This window comes from Monodelphis domestica, chromosome 6 (assembly GCF_027887165.1).
Source record: "Monodelphis domestica isolate mMonDom1 chromosome 6, mMonDom1.pri, whole genome shotgun sequence".
NCBI classification, from domain to species: domain Eukaryota; kingdom Metazoa; phylum Chordata; class Mammalia; order Didelphimorphia; family Didelphidae; genus Monodelphis; species Monodelphis domestica.
In genome coordinates this window covers 176885522-176905885 of record NC_077232.1, presented here as the reverse complement: position 1 = coordinate 176905885, position 20364 = coordinate 176885522, and the positions used below count along the sequence as shown (strand labels likewise).

Sequence of the window (20364 nt, the reverse complement as noted above, 5' to 3'; positions counted from 1 at the left end):
CCTAAGGAAATGAAGAATCCAAAACTGAACAGTCGTAGGAGGCAATAGTGAATTCCGGAGAGATAGTTAAGAAACTTATTACTGAGTTCCTCCCTATGGGAAGTATGTTTCTTGTTAGTAAAATTCAGCCATTTGACCACAGTTATAAAAATCAGACACTGCTCTGTTTTTAACAGAATTTTCAAAAAAATTTAAGTTTGAAATGATGTCAAATTATCTTCTGATGCTTTATCACTGCACTTTCACTCCTGGACTTCTCAAAAATCTTCAATGGATCCCTCTAGCCTCTACGATAAAATCAGACTTTGAGAGTAGGAACTTCACCTACCTTTCCAATCACACCCCACATTACTCCTCTGGTCAATCTCCATTATGGTCAAACTACCTTGTAAACTATACCCTCTTGGTTCCATTTTCAAATCTAGGTCTTTGAACAAATTGGCTCCCATGTTAGGAACATTGGGGATACTTAATCCATATTTGTTGACTCCAAGTAATCTCTACAACCTCAAGATTTGATTTGGGAAAATTCATTCCTTTTTCTAAAAGAAAGGAATGCCTACATTCTTCCTGCCTTTATTTGCTCAGTGGTATATTTCCTCATTATAAACTAAGGTCCTTTAAAAAATCCTTCTACCTCAACTTGTGTCATCTGAATAGGCCCCATTTTGGAGACACCGACAACACTACTCTTGTGATCTTTATCTAGAAAGCCCAGCCATCAGAAAGAACAATTAAAAAGATGAAAGCATACACCCATTTTAAAAACAGGAACTCTATGAGGGCATGAAGCTTAAGCTCTCTCCATTCTAGGTTCTGGGCTAATAGTTCTTCACTTGGCCCTGTAAATTCAGGAAAATAAAACCCTACTCTTTAAAATCAGTTAATGCTTTGGGATTATAGTCCCTGGAAGACCAAATGGCCCAACCCCTTTATTCAGTGATGGGAAAAGTATTTGATCTGGAGTCAAAGGACTGGGGTTTAAAGTCCAACTTGGCTATCCACTAACATGACTTTGGCCAAGTCACAACCTCTCTGGGTTTCAATTTCTTCATCATTACAATGGAAAGGTTGGATAAGATGACTCGGAAGGTCCATTCTGTTCCTCTCATTTTCTTTTTTTTAAACCCTTACCTTCCGTCTTGGAGTCAATACTGTGATTGGTTCCAAGGCAGAAGCGTGGTAAGGGCTAGGCAATGGGGGTTAAGTGACTTGCCCAGGGTCACACAGTTGGGAAGTGTCTGAGGCCAAATTTGAACCCAGGACCTCCCATCTCTGGGCCTAGCTCTCAATCCACTAAGCCACCCAGCTGCCCCCTTCTCATTTTCTGAATAAGAAAACAGCCTTCTTTCCCTTTCCTTCCCTCCAACCCTCAACATCAGAAGCCTCTAAGTAGGCAATTCTCAAACTTTATGATACAGAGAGACAGACTACTGTAACACAACTATCAGAGGAGGTGATCACAGACCATCACACTGTGTTTAATCCCTTCTTTGCCTTGTTTTTAATGCAGACTGTAAGGCAACAAAGACTTGGATATTTTTTAAATGCAGCTCAACTAAATGCATTCTCTGGCATTAGCAGAAATGCAGTGTGGTCAGCCTTGAAATGTGGTTGTTGCAGGAGTTATAGTAGCTGGACCTGAAAGAGGACTGATTAAAAAGTGATTTATTTTTTAAAAGTAAACAAACTGACAGGCTTGCAAACAATGAATGGTGAGGTTCCAGCCAAGAAGTAATAAAAAGCTTGAATAAATGAGTCAGTATCCCCTGAGACAACACTAGTTGTAGTCTTGCTAGGATTAGAGATGACAAAATGAGTATTCTGGTAATGAGATTTCAATGGCAACAGATCTTTGGAGAGAAGCTGCCGGGATAATGCTACCCTTGCAGCACGGGATACAGGGCAGTAAAGAACACCAGGTGTTTCGGTCCTCAGCTTCCCCAAAGACAAAAAAACTAAAATTGTCCTACTAGGAATACAGTGCAACTCTGACTCTCAATGGAAATCTACAGCCACGAACCAAATAGAAGTGGAGGAACCATGTCTTAGGGGATTCATCCTGGTCAGATGAGAGAAAATGTTCATTCATCTAGGATCTAAAATCATAAAAAGTTCATGATTCTCTTATGAGAACACACACCCACACCTAGAGAAAGTCTTTAATCTTAAAAACCATGCAGTTTCATATTGCCAGGTACATAGCAGGCATATAAATTCTAATATTATTGCAGTAATATCAATATTGGCCATCATCTAAAGTTTCATTTGTCAAAATAAACAGACATGGATCCTAACTATTCCTACCCTTTGAGACCCACCTCACCTCCCAATTCCTGGCCAAATATTTCCTTAAGGACAGAACAGAAGAAAAGTCCATATATAACAAAGTATTCAAAATAACACACTTTGTGGTAGCAAAAAAGGAAAAAAAAAGGTCCTATCAAAAGGAGAATGAATGAACAAATTATGGAATATTATTGCACCTTTGGAAATAACAAGTATGAGGACTTGAAAGAAATGTAGGAATCTGTCATAGGATCACAATATCATCACCTCAAAACTAGAAGAGACCTCGGGGGCCATTTGACCCAACCCCCATAGTTTACAAATGAGGAAACTGGGGCCCAGGGAAGTTAATAATTTGACTAAAGTTATATAGACAGTAAGAATGCAAAACTAAGACAAAAGAAAGCACAATGAAAATAACATAAATAACAGTAACCAACAGTCTAGTTAATGAGTGGTAGAAACAACCTCAATCCTGAGGGACTGCTTACTAAACACACCTTTATAGAGAGATGGAGGGGCATGGCGCTAAAGATGTGAATACAGCATATACAGTCAGGCATAGTCACTGTGTCAGCTGTTTCTGGGACTAAGAAAACCCAATTTTTGGTTTTTTAAGAAAAACCATATTAAAAATCTATGTACCATATTAAAAAAAAATTCTCATCTTCATTTTTTAATTTTCTGATTTACACATAGTTTGTGGGATCTCCCATATGCCTACAGTTCTTTTATTGGCAAAATCTGATATAAAATGTCTGCTATCTAGCACTTCTGCACAGTGCCTGGTATCCAGTAGGCAATGAATAAATGCTTACTGACTTGACCATTCATATGGTAGTGAATAAGAATGAACTGGGAATGTCTAATGAGCCAGTATCCTACCAGCTCTCCACAAGTCACATGACACAAGATTGGATCTTCTGCCCTGGTTCTGGCTTTTCTAAAAATCTGGCTGTGTGACCTTGGATAAGTCCCTGACCTTTCTGGGCCATAATTTAACCTTCATGTCAAGAAGACAGGATTAGACTGCTTCCCCCTTGAGGATCCCAGCTGCCTGCTACACTGTAGAGACTCCTTTCCCAATCTGGAAGCAGAATAAAGCTTTGACCATTTTTAAGAAGGAAGAATGCAGGGTATTTCAGCTGTCTCAGTGAGCCGGGAATCAGGATCACCTGGTGCCCCCGGATTTAGCTGGCCCTGTTCTGGGTGACCTGACCAGTCACTGATTTAAAGACAAAACAGATATTCTCTGTTATGCTACTAATATTAATTAATTATATTAGTATCAATCAATTTAATTAATTGATATTACTATTAAGCCCCTTATAGTAATCAGAAGGATAAGCTTCAGGACTACTTTCCCCTTTGGTCTTTGGATCTCTTGCCTAATAAATGAACTGATCTGAATTATTGGCTTGCTTATCCTATTCACAGCCTAAAAAAAATCCTATGAATTTGAACCACAATCACACTATCTTAAAAGGAGAAAAGGCAGAAAAGGGAAATGTTGCTCAAATGTGATAGTGGCTCAGTGGATTGAGAACTAGATTAGGGGATGGGGAGTCCTGGGTTCAAATTTGGTCTCAGATACTTCCTAGCTATGTGACCCTGGGCAAGTCATTTAACCCCCATAGCCTGGCCCTTATGGCTCTTCTGCCTTGGAACTAATACATAGTATTAATTCTAAGGCAGAAAGTAAGGGTTTAAAAAATGTGCTAGTGATATTTTCACTTCTCCTTTGCTTAGACAGTATGGGGTGTCCCCAACAGTCTTAATGCTATTTACATTTATAGCTGCACTAGGACTTTTGGGGACCCCTATATAATTCACATTTACCATTTAAGTTTGTTTGCAAATGCACATTTTTATTTCACATGGTCACAAATCCACCCCCCATTCCCCAAGAGGTGATTCCACAGCTCTAACTTCAGAAATAAGCCCCAGCATCAGAAGCCTGTGACCTATGCCCCGATGGACGTGGAAAACGGCCCAGGCTGCTCTTTGCAGTCACACCCCCACTCCCACACCACGAAGATGCTCTGTCTTCCATCCAGAATGCCCGGGTTCTACGTCTGTCTCCCTCCCTGCTAGGCTGCTAGGTGACTGCATCGCCTAGACTCCTACACACCTGTGGTCATTGTTATTCCGCCCGAGGGAAAGGGGTTGAAGCAACACCTCAATGAGGTCATCATTCCTCAACCTCTACCCAACCCCTCTGGAATTCAGACCCGTTTTTTAGGGGGCATTTAAGCCAGTGTTTCTCTCCCAGGGTCAAAGATGAAAGTGCTTCTTTGGCACTGGGCAAGATGGGCGCCCCCTCGGCTTTCATCCTTGTGGCTACTCTGGAAGAGCCCCAGATAGTAACGTGCCAGGGACTTCAGCTGACCAGGCCCAGCGGGCAGGCAGTCATGCAAGGAGGAGCTCTCTGAGTCCTAAAGTCGCCCACAGCATTTCCTGACACACAAGTCACTGGGGCTGCCTCCCTATCAGGGGAAGAATGCAGCCCAACCTCCAGGCGATGGCGAGCAGCAGAAATAAAAGAATCCTATTCTGCATGTGGGTTTTGGAGCTGTGGAAGTAGCATGATTTGACAACAACTGCAGACTTGGGACGTGTAGGAAAAGAAAGAGATGTCCTAGTGAAATGGAAAAGATACCGGAATGCACCTCAGAGACCCCAAGCGTTCAAATCCTAACTCTTCCAATCACTACGTATAGGACTTTGGACAAGTCACTGAAATTCCCTGTGTCTTCGTTGTCTCAACTGTAAAATGAAAGTTTTGGAAAGATGAGCTCCAAGGTCCCTTCGATTTCTAGATCTGGGATACCAAGAAAGAAAGGAAAAAGCCAGAAAGGTGAACCATGAGAGAAAAGGGCCCTGTGGTGGCCTTCTCCTACTGAACAATATCAGTCAACAAACATTTACATTTATGAAGCCCTTACTCCTGTAGATAAGCCCTGTGGATATAATGAGAGGCAATAGCAGTCTGCCTTCCAAGAGCTTACATTCTGAGGGAGTAGACCTTAATTAAGTTGTTAGGTACAAACAAGAGGTAAGAGAAGGAAAAGGGTAAGGAAGAATGGGAAGGAAGGAGGGAAAGAGACTAGTTTATTCTCAAAAACTAGAAAGAAGGGAATCAGGGAGGGAAAGAAAAAAAAGAAACAAAGAAAGATTAGTTTACTTTAGAAATTCCAAATTAAATCACTTTCATTTGCTAGAGAAACAATTCTCTCAAACTAAACCTAAGAATTTTTAACCTTCCCGACCACATCTTCCTCTCAAACAAATAACATCCAAAGGAACTATTTAACACCAAAATTGACACATTTCCCCCTGAAACTGAAAGTGGAATTTTCTGTTCAAAGAGGGTTACAAAGTATCAAGAAAAAAAGTTTCCAAATGTTTTAACTATAGGAGTGGAGGCAAAGGAAAATAAATAAATAAAGGAAACATAAAACAATAAAAAGAATAAAGTTTAGTATTATTCTTCCCTTTCAAAATGATCTGTATTTTTACATTGAAAATAACTCTTTAGTCCCACAAGATATTGTTTTTAATCCATAAAACAATGCAACTGCTTGTTTTTCCCCCTTTGGGGTCACTTAAAAAAAATTCATAACAGGATGCAGCTAGGTCAAATATGAATTCAGAAAAAAATACTTTAAAACTCAAACAACATAAACAAGACCTTTCATCCTCTTTACGTTTCACAAGAAAGAAAGAAAATCCAATTCTAGAGCTTAAAAGAAATTTCCTAAGCAGAAACAATTTTGAAAAAAGAGAACAAGGACTAAAAGAATGCCATATTTTTCACATAGCAACAACTTACATTTCTCAAGAAGTGCCTTTCCTTTGAGACTTTGGATCCCTTCTGAGATGTGTGTCTGCTACTGCTCGCTAACTACCATCACATGGAAAATTTTTGTATAGATAATACTCCAGAACAGGGCTTGGCAGCTACACATTGTAATCAGAAGGGTTCAAGAACTAATGTAGAGGAGATAACAACCAAACATGTATTTTACTGCAACAGTCTTAACTTTTTAGGGGGGAGGTGGGGCGGGGGCAGCAGTGAGCCAAGAGCTACAAAGGAAACTGTATCCTCACAATGGTACACAAAAGTTTTGTTTTAAAACTGTGGAAATAAGTTTTTTCTTTTAACATGAAAACTGCTTCTAAAGGAAAAAATTCAGATAAATTAAGGGAGATCCATGATCTTTTCATATTATTTAGATATAAGCTGTCACAGATATTTGTTTGCTATGTTACTGGTCCGCATTTAAACTGTAAAACTACATTTAAACTGATAAAAATGTTTGAATGAAAGAAAATTGGGCTTGCTAAGATGTAAAGTTGAGTTCATAATAATTTTTAAAATTAGCTAGTATTATATCAGAATGCATACATATGAAAAATCTTTTTTATCAATTCAGGCTGCTAAATGAGATCAATGTTTTTTTGCAATCAATGCTTTGCAACCCTTAAAGCAATTTATGATATTCTTATCATTAAGCAATCCTCTTCTACCATCACTATCACCACCATAATCTCATATTTTAAAAAAAAAGAACTATTCATTTCCATCCTTCTGACTTCTATAATTTCATAGAATGATTTAGAACTGAAAGCTTAGAAATCATTAATACCTTCATTTACAAAGGCAATCAACAAGAGAAGAATATACAGTCAAGAGTGAAGCAGATTCCCCTTTGAAGACAACATACACATATACAAGTCTATACAAAACAAGATGGACTGCTAGAGGAATGTCCTAACAGCTTACCCCTTCATTTAAAAAGTAGGAAACTGAGGTAAGAGTCAGCCAGCACTACTTAACCAACTAACTACTTAACCATAAACAAACAAAACAAAGCAGAAAGAGCAGCAAGATTATTATTCCTTAATGTGTGTAGCAGAGGGGGTAATGAAAATGATGGCTTGGTAAAATGCACCGACAGTATAAACCCAGACTTCATGCACACAGAAATGTGACCCTGTCCAAGGTCGAACAGCCAAGTACAGTTTGACCTATTCTGAGTGGAAGTGAACCGACCAGCTGAAACGGACTTAGAACCTTCCGACAAAGTGCTCAAAAGCATCTTAATGCACTCCAGTGGTGTTCTCATTTCTTCCCTTTACGACATTTGCAACTAGGCTAAAATGGCTTCCAAAGTCCAGAATAAGCCACCAGTCACCCCGGGAAGCCAGCTCTGGTCCTTCCTGATTAAACTCGGCAGCAAGGAATCAAAGCCTTCTTTATTCTGACTTCCCAACACACTCTTATTCTCCACACACGCCCCCACCCCCCACCCCGTTGTCAACTAGCGGCTTGCCCAGATGAATTATTTAGTTTAAAAACAGGCATGGAGAAATCTTAAACCCCACAAATCCTTCAGAATTCTCATAGCCCAAGTGACCAAACAAGGTTTATTTTGTTTCTGCTTGTGTGCCTCCCTCCCCTTTTTTATTCCTTCCCAATTTGATACAGAAAATTCACTTGGTGTCGAGTTTCAACCCGGAGCAATAGGTCAGGGCAGATACACAAACTCCTGACTGGGCAGGCTTGCAATCGAAGTTCAACCTCAGCCTGGAAAAAGGAACAGGTTTTAAAAAACCACAGGACACGGGAATGAAGAAGGATTTTACTAACCCAGCTCGGTTCCACAGCTGCAACTGTCCACTCATCATCACCCCAAATTCAACACATTTTAAAAAATGAATGACTCCTATCCTTCCCGATGTCCCTAATTTCAAGGACTGTAAGAAGAAACTTAGAAACCATCCAGAGAGAAAACTCTTTCTACCAAATGGATCCATATCTTACAGAGGAAGAGACTGAGAGTAAAAAAATTGTCCAAAGAATTGGAGCTGGGAAACTGACCAGATCCACCCTTCTTCCCACTTTGGGGGAATTATTGATAATGGTATTATATTATCATTCTCTATCCTGATCCTCCCCACCAAGATCCCTCCTAGAAGGAGACAACCCCAGCCTCAAACAACTCCATCCAATCCAATCCTACACAACACACACACACACATATATATATATATTTTAAACCAATTACTGCCCTCAAGGAGGCTGCATTCTTCTGGGGGTCCTAGGGCAATATGTCTGAATAAATATGATTAGTTTGGGAAGGAGAGAGCATTTAACAACTAGAAGGCATCAGAGGAGGCTTCCTCAAGGAGGCAGCCAGTTCTAAGAAGCAATAATGACAAGAGAATAATAAAGTCATGGGGGACCCCTTTGAAAACAGGCCGTGCACCAATGACCAGCAAGGAGTTGAGCCCTTCCTTTGTACTCTTGGATAAGGGATTTTTTGTTTGAGAATTTATTATGTTCTGGCTTGTGAAATTTCTTGCATTGTTATCTCCAACTATTATTTAATTCCTATATTACTTACATTTTCATGCATTGATCCTCATCTACCTAACCAGATTTGTTATTGTTGTTCCATCATGTCCTACTCTTGGTGACTCCAATTGGGGTTTTCTTGGCAAAGACAGTTGGAGTGGTTGACCATTTCCTTCTATGGCTCATTCTATAGATGAGGAAACTGAGCCAAACAGAGTTGAATTACTTGTCCAGGTTTATACAAGCTAGTAAAAGGGCCTGAGGTCTAATTTGAATTCAGACCCAGCACTCTATCCACTGTACCCCCTTGCTGCCCATCTGACTGGATTGCAAACTTTAGGGCTTGAAAGTCAATCATTTAGGACTTCTGCTTCCTGAAACCAGGATGGCAGAGTAAGAATCGCTGGGAACTAACCAAAATCCACACCCAAACTTTATGCATAAGAAGTAACGAGGTAGGGCTGGTGGACAGAGTGCTGGACAGGAGTCAGGAAGGCCTGGGTGCAAATTCAGCCACTTTTTTAGATATGTGGCTTTGGAACAAGTCAATTAACCTCTACCTGTCTCAGTTTCTTTACCTGTAAAATGGAAATAACAATACTTGTGCCACTATGATGTTTCTATATTGAAAGGGCTCTATAAACCAAGCACTTTTTAAATGTGAGTCACTATTGTTTGTGTAGTGAATTTTAATGTAGATCAAGAATTGTTTGGGCTTTTTACAATTTCAGTTTTAAAAAATACTTTAAGTTTGTTTATTCTTTAAGTGTACATTCCGGAAACCCCTTGTGGCAAAACACAGACTGAAAACATCAGTTTAGATGTCAGCTTTATTCCCCAAGTATGAGTGTAACAGCTCCTACTGGCACAGACACTGAAAGTCAGGAAGTTTCCAAGAATTAAATGGAACTAAAATGCTATAAGCTTAGTTACTATTTTCAGTACTCAGCAAACACAGCCTCCCCAACTCATCAAATGTCCAGAAACAACCTAATTGGTAAATCCTAACAAAAAACTTGCAGTCACAGTGAATGGTTTGTTTTTTTATTGGGAAAAAGTAGCCTTTTAAAGAAAGATTACTCAAATAACAGCACTGCTCTACAAGAATCACACCAAACCCCAAAAGCTGCCAAAAGTTAGTCAGTGATTTCCCAAAATGCCAGCTTTCTGATGTGGGGATTTGGCAAAATTTACATGAGATTTTGGGTGACTTATTCCTAGCCTCAGGAACCAGAATATAGGATGTTCCAAAAAGGCTTACAGCGAAGCCTTTAAAGTCTGCAAAGCTCTTTATTAACAATGTGTGAGGCATTGTGCTAAGGACAGCGGGTGCTTTTATAATGCTATTCTGCCAACAAGGAAACTGAGGCAGAAGGAGTTTATCACCAGAGTCATACAGCTGAGTCTGGACTTGAATTAATACCTTTCTGATTCAGATTGAGCCTTTCCACTGCACAAGATTTTACAAAATTTATCTTAAATGTGCCTCAATTATCACTGTCTCCATGATATAAATGGAGAAGTTGAGGCTTTCAGAATAAGTGACTTGCTCTAGATCTGTTAAGTGTCAGAGACTAGATTCAAACCCATATTTTCCTGACCCATATTTCAGTGTTTAATCTACCACACCATAAGGTAGTCACTCCAAAGTAAAGAGGAAATAGGCAACTGTGATACTAAAATAAATTAGCATGGACCGCTTTCTGATGGTTTCAGTTTCCTCGATAGTAAAATGAGCTCATCCTAACATCCCTCTGATTTATGACTCAGTGAATCTTAAAATAGTAATTTTTAATTAATAATTCACTTCTATACTCTGATCAATTACAAAAAAGGGTTAAAGAATCTCTTGACTGCTAATGGCAAAATCAACCTGAAGCTCATGAGGGAAGGGAGAAAAATAGAGCTGCCAGACATCCCTTGCTGACATCCCAATCAGGGGCTTCAAAAACAAACAGACAAGCAGGCAGGAATCCAAGGGTCCTTCTTAAACCTACGTGAGGCTGGTATGTGGTCAGGCACCAGGTGTCAGACATGTGCCCCCCCCCCCCCCCGGGATATTTCTGTTTTCAGGCGTCCTCACTGGGCTCAGACATATCTGACAGCTGCTATACAGACAGGGCCTAAGCTGGGGGCTCAATATAAAACCCAAGAAGTGGCTTGGACCCCATTCTTGGGCCAACTGTCAGTGAGCGGGTCGAGGGTCTCTGGAGCCAGCAGTGAATCCTTCCTCTCCACCCCCTCCCACCTCCATGAGGATGCACCTGCCCAAAGGCTGATAGTCAAGACAGGGAAGGAAGGAGCCCAAAACTGGTGTCTGTCTATGCTTAAGGCAAGTAGACAGGAGGACTTCTCTGCAGGAGGAAATGGTGCCATCTGGGCCAAGATGAACCACTCAGGGTTAGTCTTGAATATTTTACCTTTTACCTAGCCTGGAAAGACTTGTTCAAAACAGAAGTGTAGTGGACAGCTCATTCCAACTGGAGTCCAGGGACCTAAGTTTGAATTCTGACTCTGATCAAGTTAGGGAAATCACAGAGAATTACAGATTTAGGACTGAAACCAAGCCCTTGGCATCCACTGAATTTAGCCACTGTCATCTGACAGATGCAGAAACTGAAGCAGAGGGAAGATGTTACTTTGAAATATTTGGTCACAGAAATAAGAAACTAGCAGAGCTGGGGAGAATCCAGAGCCTGACATCCTCATGCTCCCTCTTGGGGCTTCATTTTGTTCAATAGAAAACAAAGGTCTGGAGATATTCTCTCGAGTTCCTTTTAACTTTTTTGATGCTACCAGATGAGTTTATTATTCATCTATCTGAGAATAACATGTGGAAATTTTACAGAGGACCCTCCCTGCAAAGAAGGCTGAGGTTTCCTTCTCTGGAACCCCAGTGAAAATAATTTGTACATGAAAGCTAGATTAAAAACAAAGGCTTAATACCCAAAATAATCAGAAAATAGTTAACAAGCCACCCATGATTCACTATGTTGCTTACAATTTCATCTAGAAAGCAAGGATCTTCCTTAAGAAATAAAAAAAAAAAGACAAATCTGTGTACCTTATTTAGCAATGGAAATGTTAATGGATAGATTTTTATTTTTTAGAAAAATGAAGAAAAAGGTAAATGAGAAAAGATTCTTGTCCTTGGGTAAATACAAAGAAAAAAGGAATGAAAGAAGGATGGAGAGGGAGGTCATCAATACAAAGAAACATTTCACTTTATTTAATATCACTCTCATAAAAAAAAAAAACCTCAAGAAGGACTTGAATAAACTATAGAAACATTTCAGTGAGAAAAAAAACCATCTTTTTTACAAAATGTCACTTAAGTGGCAGCTAGATAGCAAGGTGGGAGTTGGGAAGTCCTAGGTCCAAATCTGATATTAGAAAATAAGTATTGTTTTATTAGTTGAGGGATAAGAAGTAAAGTGGCTGACTTGAGAAAAGAACTGAAGTGTGAAGCCAAGTTGAGAGAGTGTGTTAATTTCAGATGTGACAGTTATAACCGTTTTTCTATGTCAATTATTCTCTCTGGCAGTTGGCAGGTGGCACAAACACACTCTGAGACTCTCAGGGTTGGAGGAGGTAACATCTTTGCCTCTTTGTCTGAGGGAAAGATCTGAAGGAGCTCAGTGTTTTCCTTTCCCAACTTGGGAAATACTACTGAATATCTGTTGTGGTTTTTACAGATTGTTTAACTCTGAGAAGACCAAAGGAAAACCTGGTCTTTGGTTTGAACTCTGAATCTGTTAACTTGATTCTTGGTTGAGACTCAACCAGCTAGCCTTTGCTAATTTATAATTTGAAGGCAAAGTTAAGAAGTATAAAGATAATAGCGGTAGTTTTTATTTAGATAGTATAAATTTGGATTAGTCAGATAAGAGAGGATTAGTGTAGCCTATGAAACACAGGAGAAACGGTTCCTTGCAGAAGCAGGGAGTTTATTTGGGTGGATTTAGAATCCCTTAGAATTAGAAATTCTTTATTTATATCCTTATATATTTCAATAAATACTTTATTTTTATAATAAGAGTCTCTTTGGTGTCCTTGCACCTGGCCCTGAAAGGAAGTTCACATTTGAGCTTCACTTCATCACTGAGGATACTTTTGATTACATCTATCAAAAGTATCCAGACAGTTTTAAACAGTTTTTCTATTTTGTTTAACTCGCCATCATCATTTTTTTAAACAAGTGGCAGCAAGGTAGAGTTGGGAAGTACTAGGTCCAAATCTGAATTCAGACACTTCTTAGTTATTTGGCCCTGGACAAGTTGCTTAACCCTGATTACAGAGCCCTTTTCCTTCTGTCTTAGAATTGATGCTAATGTAGAAGGTAAAAGTTTTTAAAAAATTAAAACAAACTGCCATTGAAGTTTGGGATTGCTCCCAGCTCTGGGGCTCAAGTCTCCTCCCAGCCTCCACAGATTATGAGCTCCTGGATGGGCAGTAGGACTTTGACTTTGTCTTTGAATCCTGGACCCTCAGTGCCTCTCTCACTCAGCAGTTTATTTAAGAAATGCTTTGAATGCCCCTGGGTCCAGCCCTTTTCTCTGACAGATAAGGCCATTGAGGGAGAAGGTATCTGGGAAGGATGGGACTGTGCCAGGTCACATAGGCAAGAAGTAGAGAGTGACAGAACTGGGATTCCAGTCTAAGTCTCTGGGTTCCAAATCCAGAGTACTCTCCCTACATGCTCCTTTCCTTAACTTCCAAGCTGTCTTTCCTTAGAAAATCAAAATTATAAAACTGGGGAGTGGGGGGTGGGGCAGCTGGGTGGCTCAGTAAACTGAGAGCCAGGTCCAGAGATGGGAGGTCCTGGGTTCAAATCTGATCTCAGATACTTCCCAGCTGTGTGACCCTGGACAAGTCACTTGACCCCCATTGCCTAGCCCTTACCACTCTTTTGCCTTGGAATCAATTCACAGTACTGAGTCTAAGACAGAAGGTCAGAGTGCTTTTTTTTAACTGTTCACAAGCCACACTACTGATCCACTGGGTTTCCTACAATTTTATCTGAAAAGCAAGGACTTTCCTGAAAACATTTTTCTTTTCAAGTGTGTGTACTTTATCAACCCAGGGACACATCTTTGGCATTTGAGGAGCACTTGACCATGTGTAATCCTGATGGACAGACACCAGCTTTCTCCTCAATCTCCAGGACAGGGATAGCAGATCCTGAGGCCAGACTTAAGCTGGTGCAGGGTAGCAATGTGGATAATCATAACTAGGATTCATGTAGCCCTTTAAGGTTTGCAGAGTGCTTGTTCAGTCATGTTGGACTCTTTGGGACCCTGCTGGACTTTTCTTGGCAGAAACACTGGAGTGGTTTGCCATTTCCTTCTCTGGCTCATTTTACAGATGAGGAAACCAAGGCCAATAGGGTGAAGTGACTCACCCAAGGTCACATAGCTACAGAGTATCTGAGGTTAGATTTGAACTCAGAAAGATAATGGGTCTTCCTGATTCCAGGCTGGGTACTCTCTCCACTGTGCTGTGTAGCGACTCCACATGTCAGAGAGGAAAAATGAGGCTCAGAAAAGCAAAGTCATTCTCCCTAGCAAGCATAGAATGGATAACTGTGAGAGAGCTGAGACTAAACTAAAATCTAGAGGCCTGCCAAGTCCAGGACCTCCTAGGCCCATGCCTCCATCTTTCCCCTGGCTCCCTCCAGGCCTGAGGACCCTCCTGGGTCACTGCTTCAGCCACACCAAGCTCTTTCCTGACAAGGTAAGACCCAGAATGGATGTCTTGGATCACAGGTGTGTGCCTGTGGCTCAGGGCAGAGCTAAACCAGGGATCTAAGCCATTCCTTTATTGTGTGTGTGCTCACGCAAACCCTGGAGAGGCAGCATGATGTGCTCTCACTAGGAAGGCAGAGTGGACAGAGTGAAAGGAGAGCCAGGCTTGGAGATGGGACATCCTGGGTTCAAACCTGGCGTCAGACACTGCCTTGCTGTGTGACTCTGGGCAAGTCACTTAACCCCCATTGCCCAGCCTTTGCCTTTCGGTCTTAGAGTTGTGATTACAATAGAAAAGTAAGGGTTAAAAATTTTTTTTTCTAAAGACATAAGTCAGAAGGTCTGAGGTCAAGTTTTTGTTTGACAATTACTAGCTAAGTAACACCAATTGGGCCCCTCTCTTCCCAATAAATATGACTTGGTGAAAAATAGCCCAACTCTAATCTGCAAGGATTTCAGAACTAATGAGGGAACCTACAAGCCAGACATAATACAGGAGAGGGACCAGGGAGAGACCCACTCTTACAGGTAACTGAGAGAGGGGGGAAAAAAGAGAAAGTATATATGTATATATATATACACTTAAATTTTAAATTAAAAAAAAAAAAGGAAATCCCTCCTTACTTCTCATCCTCCCTCATTCCATATTTCTAATCAATTGTTAAGTCCTGCAGATTCCAGCCCACATCTCTGGCCTCTCAACCTTCTCTCCATCTTACCTGGACTAGTGAAAATAGGTTCCTAATTGGCCTGCCTTCCGCAAGGCTCCCCAATGTGGGCATCCCCCAGGCACACTCACCTCCTCAAATTTCAGGGGCGGTCTATTGCCACTAAGTCACACCCAACCTCCTATGTCCTGCATATAAATGACTGGACCTCAGTCTACCTTCTTCAAGGCTCATTCCCCTCAGATGGTGAACTCCTGACAAACAGGCATCATCCGTCTTTTGCCTTTGGATCCTAAGCACTTGGCACAGAGCCTGGCGCATGGGAGGTGTTTGTTGCTCAATTGTTTCAGTTGTATCTGACTCTTTGTGACCCCTTTTGGAGATTCCTTGGTGCAGATACTGCAGTGGTTTGCCATTTCCTTTTCTGGTTCATTTTATAGATGGGGAAACTGAGGCAGGCAAGATTAAGTGACTTCCCCAGGGTCACACAGCTAGTGAGTGTCTGGGGTCAGATTTGAACTCAAAAAGAGCAATCTTCCTGACTCTAGGTCTGGCACTCTATCCACCATGCCACCTCACTCCCTAGTAGGTACTTAACCAATATTTACATGCTGACAATCCTCTCCTTCACAAATTCTACAGTGTGGTCAGACAAGACTCACACAGATTGTCCAGTTTCCCATCACAGGCTTTTCTCCTCCTGCCCCTCTACTTCCTCTTGGAATAGCAGCAATGGAGTCAGGAAGACCAGAAGACCCAAATTCTGGTCTTGACTCCTATGCACACTGGCCTAAGGAAGATAGACAAGTCACTTAGCCTGTCTTAGGGTTCTGGGGCAATTTTCTAACATTCTAAATTACATACCAAGAAAGTTTCCACACCAGAAATTCCTTATGCTAAAGGAATCATAGGTCCAAACAAAAACAAAATTAAATGTGTCCTATTTTATGAGATTTGAAAACAATCTTGAATTGGAATGAATTAACGACAAGGTCTGCAAATACAAGTGAAAGGCTGAGAATTTTCCCCTGGTTCCTAATGGATTAGACTCCTAAACCCTGGAGGGCCAGAAACATTTACTCTCTGCTCAGCATTCTGGCCTCCAGGGAGCTGAGCTGGTATAAAGCTCCTTTCAAGATGGCCACAAGTGTTAACCAGATGGGCAAAGCATAGATTTAAAATCCTATGGACAGCAACTGTTTCATCTAATCCCCTCCTTCCAAGAAAGTCCAGCCACAGCCACTCTGGATGACATGGGCTGTTCGTGACACTACATGCCTCTCGCTGGAGCGCTCTAGGTCTCAGTTTCCTCATTTGTAAAATGAAAGAATAGGATATGGTCTTGTGATTCCATTGGTATAGAAAAGTTCCAGGATGAGGGAACTCACTCTACAAAGGCCAGTCCACACTTTTTCTGCAATTTGAAGCCATAAAGTCTTGCCTAGGGCAGAAGTGTCCAACAGGAGGCATTAGCGGCCTAGTATTTATAAACCAGATTAAAATATAATTGGAAGATATTTTACAAAATAAATAAGAATACAATACAATATTTGTCAAGTGGTCATTTTCAGCATCTGACTTTTTGTGACCCTCTTTGGGGAGTTTTCTAAGCAAATAAACTGGAGTGGTTTGCCATTGCCTTGTCCAGCTCATTTTACAAATAGAAAAATAAAGCAAACATGTTAGTGACTTGCCCAGGGTCACATACTTAGAATTAACTGAGACCATATTTGATCTCAGTCTTCCAGACTCTGTACACTGCGCCACCTAGCTGCCAATAATACAATACAAATAATGTTAATGTGTGGTTTTTAAAGTCAATATGTGGCTGGCAGGATTCCTTATGTTTGTTTGATACCACTGGTCTAGGGAGGTTAAGTGACTTGCCCAGAATGACAAACCTATATGTATCTGAAGTGAGACTGGAATCAAAATCTTCCTGGCTCAAAGGAGCTCTCGTAGTCACGATTCAGAGGCTACGTGATGACAGACTCAAGGAAATAATGTCTAGAGACCCTACCAGCTCTATACCTTATAATTTCCTGCAAAACAACCTTCCAACTCCCTAAGGTTTAGATTAAAAGAACATTATTTGCAGAGACAGACAAAAATGCAGAAGTGGAATGCCAATTAGGTGGAATTTGTGGCATCAACTATTTTCAAACAGTAATGAATTCTTATCAATAAATGCAATGCTGAAAGAAAGTAAACCAGAAATTCACTGATGGGACTTTGGAAGTGAACTGGACTACAACTTGACCATTTTTTGTTAAGCAAACCGTAACTTGAGCTGAAATTCTATCCTTTAATCATAAAAAAGATAAACATCTACCAGGAGGGCACAGGTGCCCAAAGTAAGAAGTTCTGATATCTGAGAACCACTAAAAATTTACAGGAACACTTTTATAAGAAAAACATGTGGCCAAGACAAAAGTGTCATCCCTTTTCTTTCCAGGAAGCAGTGGTAAAAAACATCAATCAGTTAAAAAAAAAAGACTCCAGGAAGCAGGATCCTGGAACTCCCTGAATAGGACGCAAATCTCCACTTAAGTCAAGCAGATTCTTTCAAGGAATTGTTTTTCCAACAGCTCTAAAGGTTCGGTGAAGAAATAGCACCATGTATCAATTACATGGAGACTGTTTAATCGACTCTATAGGAGATCTCGATTCTGATATCAGCCATCCCTCTCCTACAAGACTTGACAGCACTTCGGGAGCCCGAAACACCAGTCCTATTCTGGGTGAGGAAATAAATAAGTCTCTCAGCAAACCACTGTCGCTTTCCTTGGGAAAAAAAAAAAAACAACCACCAAACACCCAACGCCAAAGTCACCCCTCGAATCTACATTTCTGTTCAGCAAACGAAGGGTCCTACAGCAATAATCCCTCCCTTGTTAGGTCTGAAATGCAATTCCTGTATCCTATCCCCCCAAGACTCTCCGTCCCACCTCCTTCCCCCGCCCTGCCAAGATCAGTGGGCTGGGGAGGGCAGAGGGGAGAGAGAATCCAGCAGAAAAACTGAAAAAGGGACACTGAAACCGAGGACTAGCAAGGGGGCGGGAGGGGGTAAGGTGGGGGTGGGGTGGGAGAAAATGCACAGTTAAGTTCCAAATCCTTTTTGCAGTAAAGGGGCGGAGAGGTAAGGAGGGAGGGGAGACATCATCATATGAATACTATGTGTGTCGGCTAGACTCTACGATTTCAAGATGCATATTCTAAAGAACAGCTTCTCCTCCCGGCCACAGAGAAAAGGAATAATTAAATGGCTAATAGCCCCATTTTTACTCCTTTTTTACTCCCTCTCCCCTAGGGAACTCCCGAGTCTTACTCTTATGGCTTTAACCCGTAAATGACGTAGCCTGAAAGAGAGAAGGGAGGGAGGGAAGGAGGAAAGTTGCTGGAGAAAGTCTCAAGTCTCTGTGTGTGCGCATTCATGAGTGTGTACATGTAAGTGTATGTGCATGTGAGTGTGTATGTGTGCCTTGGTCAGAGGAAGAGAAGGTTTGGGAAAGGATTGGAGAGCAACAAGAGCAACCGGGCTTGGGATCTAATTTTGAGCCAAAACCCCGGGCGCACACGCACACACAAACACACACGTCCACACAAGCACGCACAGGGGCCTGGGGGGGGCGGCCCGGTCGGGCCAGGAGAGAAGAGAAGAGTGGACAGAGCCCAGGGCTAGCCCGACGGCTGGCGGAGGGCGGAGGGCGGAGGGCTGGGGGGGGGGGGGGGGCGGCGGCTGGCCGAGGTGCGAAGCCCACTTCAGGTAGAGCGCCCGCCCGCCTGCCTGTCCGCGCGGTACTTACGTAACGCTTCAACTTCTTCTCCGGGGGGGATTTTCGGAGCCATCCCGAGCAAACCACTTCGCCGCCGCTCATGGTGAACGAGTGTCTCCCGGGCTCCGCCGTCGCCGCCGCTGAGTCCTGCGAGGGTGGGGGAGGCGGGAGGCAGGAGGCGGCCAGCAGCAGCAGCCCGGGCGAACCTTCGCGCGCCCTCCGGCCGGCTCTGGCCTTCTCCTGGGGCGGCCGGGCAGAAGCTGAGGGCGCCTGTGCTTGGGGCCCCCCAGCAGATACGGAGGGAGAGGAGCGGCTTTGGAATGAGCCGGGGCTGGCCGGGAGCGCACTCCCCCTCCCGGGCTCTGCTCTTTCTTTCGCTCGCTCGCTCGCTCGCTCGCTCCCTCCCTCCTCTCTCCCTTCCCCGCCCCCCGCCCCTGTCTCAGCTCCCGGCTCACACAGACATGAAAGAAGGCTCTGACGGGGTCCGCCCCTCCCGCGCCGCGGCTGCCGCCGCCCAGCAGCCAAGCCTGTCCCGCTGACCGAGCGCGGGGGACCTACGGGGAGCCCGACCTCGAGCCCGCCTGCAGCCGCAGCCCCCGGGCGCGCCCCGCTATGGGCAGCCGCCTCTGCGTGCCTGGCGTCTCCCGGAGACTCTGCCTCGAGCCCGAGCCCGAGCCTGAGCCCGAGCCCCTGGCCTCTCCACTCGCTCCACCCCCTGCTGGAAAGGCTGCTCTGCACACACTCACACTCACACTTACACACACAGACGTGCACAAAAGCACCCTCCCTCTCGGGTTTCCCAGTCCCCGCAGCACCCCGGTCTACTTTCCTAGCCTTCAGGGAGGGCGCCCTGGGGGGAGCGCCGAGACTGAGGGAACTGGGAACCACCAAAGTTCCACCGTCCCGCAGGCCCTGCTGCAGGGGATTGGCTGGGGGAGAAACGCCCTGGGATTGGGGAGGGGGCGGGAATCGTCCCTTCGCTCGTCTCCAGGGGAAGGTGGGAGAGTGAGGAGGGGGCCAGCAAGCTCAGAGTCGAGCCGAGGCGAGAGTATTCTCCCTCCTCTCCCTCCTGGGAGTGGATTCCACAGACCTAGCCCTCCTTTTTCTTCCTCTTTCCCCGCCCTTCCACTTTCTCTCCCTAGATCCAGCTCCAGTCCAGGAGTTGGTGACAGGTTGGGCGCACACTCCCCCACCCCACCCCCAATCCCACCCCTCCCCCTTCTGACTCTCCTTCCTCCCACCCCTTGCCTTTTCCCACTCCCTCTTCCTCTCTTTCCTCCTCCCCTTTCCCAAGTTTGGCCGCTGGTGGCTGTTTCTCCCTGTCCGGACCGAGAGGCCAAGACTTTCCCTTGAAACTCAGCCAAAGCCCTTTCAGCTCAACAACAAGGGCAGAGTAGGGAGACGTCTAGGAAGGAGGAGAGGCACTCTGGGATCTGTAGTCCGGGAATGGCGAGATGTCTGTTTCCTCTCCTCCACACTTCCCCGCTGGGCAGAAGGAGACTTCCAAGGGAGCCTCTTTTTGACTT

At 43.2% G+C, this 20364-nt stretch overlaps 1 protein-coding gene across 5 annotated transcripts in view; it reads right to left on the bottom strand.

The window, feature by feature from the left end:
* Positions 1–19308, bottom strand: part of GAB1 (GRB2 associated binding protein 1) — a 171460-nt gene extending 152152 nt beyond the window's left edge. For 2 of the 5 annotated variants that reach the window (XM_056802737.1, XM_056802738.1), the window contains exon 1: positions 18869–19308. In XM_056802737.1, coding sequence (XP_056658715.1) covers positions 18869–18940 — 72 coding nt within the window. In that variant the 5' untranslated portion in view covers positions 18941–19308. Of the gene's footprint in view, positions 1–6121; positions 7560–18868 lie in introns of those variants that run through there. The other 3 variants (XM_056802739.1, XM_056802740.1, XM_056802741.1) reach the window with 2 other exon arrangements.
* Positions 19309–20364: the final 1056 nt, after the last annotated feature.